Raw genomic sequence first — 4,721 nt, 5'->3', positions numbered from 1 at the left:
ACTGCATTTAATCAAGAATCCAATGGTATCCCAAATAATTAAATAACACTCTGCTGTGTGTTGATGGCACATGGACGTCGTGTATCCATGTGTGTGTGTGTGTCGGGGACAGATGCAGGTCAGGCCACAGTTGGGTAGAAACAGGGAAATCAACTCAGAACGCACACACACCCCAGATTCAGCCTCTCTTTTCTGAGTAGGTCAGCACTGCGCTACAAAAACAAGATGCACACACACACACACACACATCAACAAAACACACACACACCAAATATTCAAATCCAGAGAAGTGTACTTTGTTTTTATGTAATGAATCTCCCCAGCGCTACCTAGAATGAAGCCAGGCACTCTGGCACAATTACTCAACGGAAAATCTCAAAGTCAGAAAAATAGAATTTTTAAGTGTCGTACCGAACGGCGCGCAGCACATCATGTCTCGACTGATTGTTTGTCTAGTAGTGTGCTGATTAAATAAAAAGCAGCACCATTTAGTTGGTTGATTATCCAAAGGTTTTACTAATAGTCTTCAGGTGGGTGATCTGAATGGAGGCTAACGTCCAACGTTTCATAACAAAGCAGTGACTTTAACTCGATGGATAATAGCAGGTGTTCAGCTTTACTAGTACAGGATTGGCTGATTCCTACTTTTACTTCTCATGAGTTTCCGCAGTTTAGAAAGAGTTGGAAACGTCTGATTATGCTATTTCAACACATGTTATGAGCATACTGACGTGTGGTTTGGTGGGTTTAAATGTCATTTACAGGTTATATTATCTCTAAAATACATTCATATCGAGTCAGATTGACCAACCACATCGACAACTCCGGCAACACTTTGTTTAGTCCCCAAGCACGGATAAATATTTCATCACGATTAATCTCTAGAATTTCACCAAATCTCCACTGACACATGTAACAACTAGAGGACAGAAGAGCTGGATTGAACCAAACCCTGGAGCGCATCTCAGACCTCGCCATCGCGTTTTAACGCCGTATTAACATCCCATTCCTCGTGTGTTTCCTTTCAAAGTTTTTTTTTTAGTTATTTGAGACTTTGCTGCTCGGATCCCTCTGGAATGCCTTTGCCCCAATTTTGGTTTCATTATTTCCCATCGTTTCCTGGAGGGGAGTCAGCTACCATATTGCTCAGGGAGACTTTCGACAACACACAGAACTTTTCAAGAAACGCGAGAACGATGAAGCGTTTCTGAGATTAAAGAAGCTCGTATGCAGATATTTTGTTTATGCTTCGACTCTTCTTTTTTTTTCTTCTCCTATCGCTCCTCATTAACTGTGGCTGAGGGCGCTACTTGAAAGGGCCTGAGAAAAAGTATATTAGATGAAAACCCAGCTGCGTGGTTTCGTGTGTGTGTGCGATCGAGCCGTTGCGTGTGTGCAACAAATCCAGATTTGTCAAAAAAAAATACAAATCAACAGAGAGGGTAGACAAGCAGCAGACATGAAGGGAAAAAAAAATAACCATGATGAATATTCTTCCCACTCACAATTCAAAAATACAACAGTACTATTGTGAACTTGGGTATGTACATTTCCCTTGGAAATAGAGAGAATTGTAATAAGTGCATAAGTGCATTTGTCTACACATTTTGATCTAAGGAGTTACACAAACCTTCCTAGTTGTTTTTTTATTTCTTCGTTTTTTGTTTTTTTTTTGTTCTACTGCATTGACAGAATGAAAAATGTTGGCACAAGACTTGCATGTTTTCAGCTTCAAGTAAATATCTGAAAGTTGGGAACATGAGATATATCGGAAAGTCGTGGTGAAATGTGCGTGTTGATGAGCTGACGGGTGTCATTCTTCCACCAATCCAGACCATGAAGGATGTTTGACTACAACCAGATTGGGTAGAAAGCTGCATTTTTTTGTTTATTTATTTTTTTTCCAACACTGACCAGTCCAGAGCTTATTAAGGGCTGCCTGAATAACCTTGGATGGGTGACCAGTGCCACATGCGCAGAGTTGAGGTATTTCAAGCATTGGCACTTCTCAGAGATTTGAACTTACAATAATTTAGTGATATTTCGATCGTAATTTAAAAGAACATAGAAACAATCATAATGTTAACTTATTGAAAAAGGGTTTGATCGTTTTTGAACAACTTAAATATATTTCCTCTTGTTTTTTTTTTTTTTAGCTCAAAGGCCTGGTTGCTGGTAGGTTTTCAAAGCTGCACTTTTTAAATGGCACTTTGCAAATGCTGAAAAACTACAGACGCACCCATCCAGGACACTAGATGAGAGAGAGAGAGAGACAGAGAAAGAGAAAGAGAGAGAGCATGTGGGCTGGGCATCCTGATCACCAGCGAACCGAGGAAGGGAAAAAAAAAAAAAAAGAAACCCAACCGACCCCGTGTCAGACGTACATTTTCGCTAACACTTATTCTGGCAATGGGAGAGGAGCCTTGGCACATCCTGCAGTCCGATGGTGTTGGCGATGGGCACTGAGGATGGCTATCGAGATCAGACAACGGATGGATAAAGGAAGAGGATAAGAGAGAGAGAGAGAGAGAGAGAGAGAGAGAGAGAGTAGCGGTCTAGAAAAAAGGCTAGTTTTAAAGTTGTTTGAAACGCGGGAGGCAGGGAGACACCCTGACCCTATCTTCTCAAAGTCTAGTCTGAGCCTCTGGAATATAGATCTCAATGCTGTCCGCTCGCTCTGAGGCTGAGTTCTGCCGGAAGGAGGCCGCTCGCTTGGCCGCCATGAGCCGCCGACGGGCCTCCTGCCGGTGCCTGTCGGGGAGGTCCAGGGATTTCTCCCTCGTTACTGCACTCTTCTGTCGAACTGTCTTCTTTGGTACGGGAGCTGGTGGCTTTAGGAGGAAGAGAGAATATTGAGGAAGGGGGGTGTGAACTCTTTTAGACAGTGCATAGAATAGCAGTTCCAGTGTTTCAGATTTTTTGATAAGATAAAAAAACAAAACATGCATCTCGTGGCTGACTCACGTTGTCATGGGGACTCCTCACCTTCTTTTCTGGGCTGTCGACTGGCCTCCAGTTGTTGTTCTTCATCTGCTGCAGCTGGTCAAACTTCATGGTGACGTCGTCGATGGAGAGCTGCAGCAGGTCCCAGAACCCAGCCAGGTCCTGAGAGGTGGGTCGCGGCATGGCACTGGGGTCCTGCAGGCGAGAGGAAGCACAACAGAGATTATTCACTCCATCGATATATCGACTCCGAGTAGCGAGCCAGATAGTCTGAGGTCTAAAAAAAAAAAACCCAGCACAAGCCCACGTCATGCAGATTCTGTTCACTGCACTTCACCCTGGAGCCACTAGATGTCCTTATCAGACTCGTCAAAAAAAAACAAAACCAGGCCCGAATACCAGTTTGAGGGCTTTTTTTTGTTGGGAAAAATGAAGCCTAACAACTTGTGATGGAGACCAGTCCTGTCACAGTTTCATGAATGAGGTCTGAAATAATAAAGTGCCTTTGTCAGCTCAGTCCTATTCATCACTGGAGTCCTCAAATGAAAGGAACATCAGATTGAGAGGCGCTTCATTGTCTCAGCGACTGGCTGGCAGTTTGCTGCGGGTTTTAATGAGTCATGAGATCCTGGATAATGTATGAATTTGCCACTTTCTGTTTGGGTTTTTCTCGCATTGTGTCATCATCCCTCTCACACTGGAAATGTTGGTGTGTATTTATAGCAGTGAAAACAACACTGATGACTGTCAGACTTCTGCACATATGAACAGAGAAGCTCCAGATGGGAAATACAAGAGCAAGTTTTGGAACTATGGGATGCTAATGCACAGGAACACAGCTTCATGTTTAACCCTCTGATTATCTTTTTGACCCCATTCAGTGTTTACCATCTCTATAAATCACTGATATAATTTCTTCAGTTTCATTTAAAGGGATATTTACACATAAACTTGGGCAACAATTTTAACAACGATATTTTCTGGAGGTTTGCTGGAGTCAAATTGAACCCAAAGATAAACGATGTCAGTAAATTAGAAGGTAACAGGAGGGTTAAGAGGAAACTATATTTACAGAAAGTGTTAGATTTTTTGATTTGTGACACATCTTTAAAGAATTTGCACCAACTGACTTTAAACTAATGCAGAAAACAATTTGTGTGATCCTCATTTGTTCTGAGACAACAACACTACACGCATTAATATTTCAATGCTCAAAATCCAAACTGTATAATTTGTGTTGTAGTTTTCTGTGTGTGGCTCCAGCATCATGAAATCCTGTTGATTTGTGGAAAATGTCTTGAACTAAACATGCGCATGTTATTAACCTTTCGTGCGTTACGGAGTTTATTTTACTGAATAATATATTTTTTGCGATAAAAAGTGCACATTTTTAACCAGAACCTCTGAGCTTTATGGCACAGCGCTTTCGAGATCATTGTCTCGTCATGCATGAAGCTCCTTTAGCGACACATCATTTATTCACAGAACAAGATGCCACTGATGCTAATGACACTTTTTGATTTCTTCCTGCCCGCTGGATCTGCGACTCTCGCTACCGTATGCTACCTCCCAGATTTCAGAAATCGTGCACCCGGTTCAGCAAAACATCTGTGATGTGACTCGACAACCCCGGAGATCCTCTCGCTCTAAACTTTGTGACATTTAGATTATGTGGCTGGTGAAGGTTGCTGCAGCCTGATGATCCAATAGACTAACAGCGTGCTAGCAGGACTTGGCATTTCCCTCCGCTGCAGTCGTGGGTGTGTTATTACATTACT

The 4,721-nt window shown here is 42.4% G+C and overlaps 1 protein-coding gene across 1 annotated transcript in view; it reads right to left on the bottom strand.

The window, feature by feature from the left end:
• Positions 1 to 2,624: 2,624 nt before the first annotated feature.
• The window catches only part of dlgap2a (discs, large (Drosophila) homolog-associated protein 2a), a 146,281-nt gene continuing 144,184 nt past the window's right edge, over positions 2,625 to 4,721 (bottom strand). The window contains exons 11-12 of the mRNA XM_008276886.1: positions 2,978 to 3,138; positions 2,625 to 2,835 (exon numbers count right to left, since the gene is read on the bottom strand). Coding sequence (XP_008275108.1) covers positions 2,625 to 2,835; positions 2,978 to 3,138 — 372 coding nt within the window. The remainder of the gene's footprint in view (positions 2,836 to 2,977; positions 3,139 to 4,721) is intronic.

This window comes from Stegastes partitus, unplaced genomic scaffold (genome assembly GCF_000690725.1).
Source record: "Stegastes partitus isolate 25-593 unplaced genomic scaffold, Stegastes_partitus-1.0.2 Scaffold82, whole genome shotgun sequence".
Lineage (NCBI taxonomy): Eukaryota > Metazoa > Chordata > Actinopteri > Pomacentridae > Stegastes > Stegastes partitus.
This window is presented reverse-complemented; position numbering and strand designations above follow the sequence as displayed.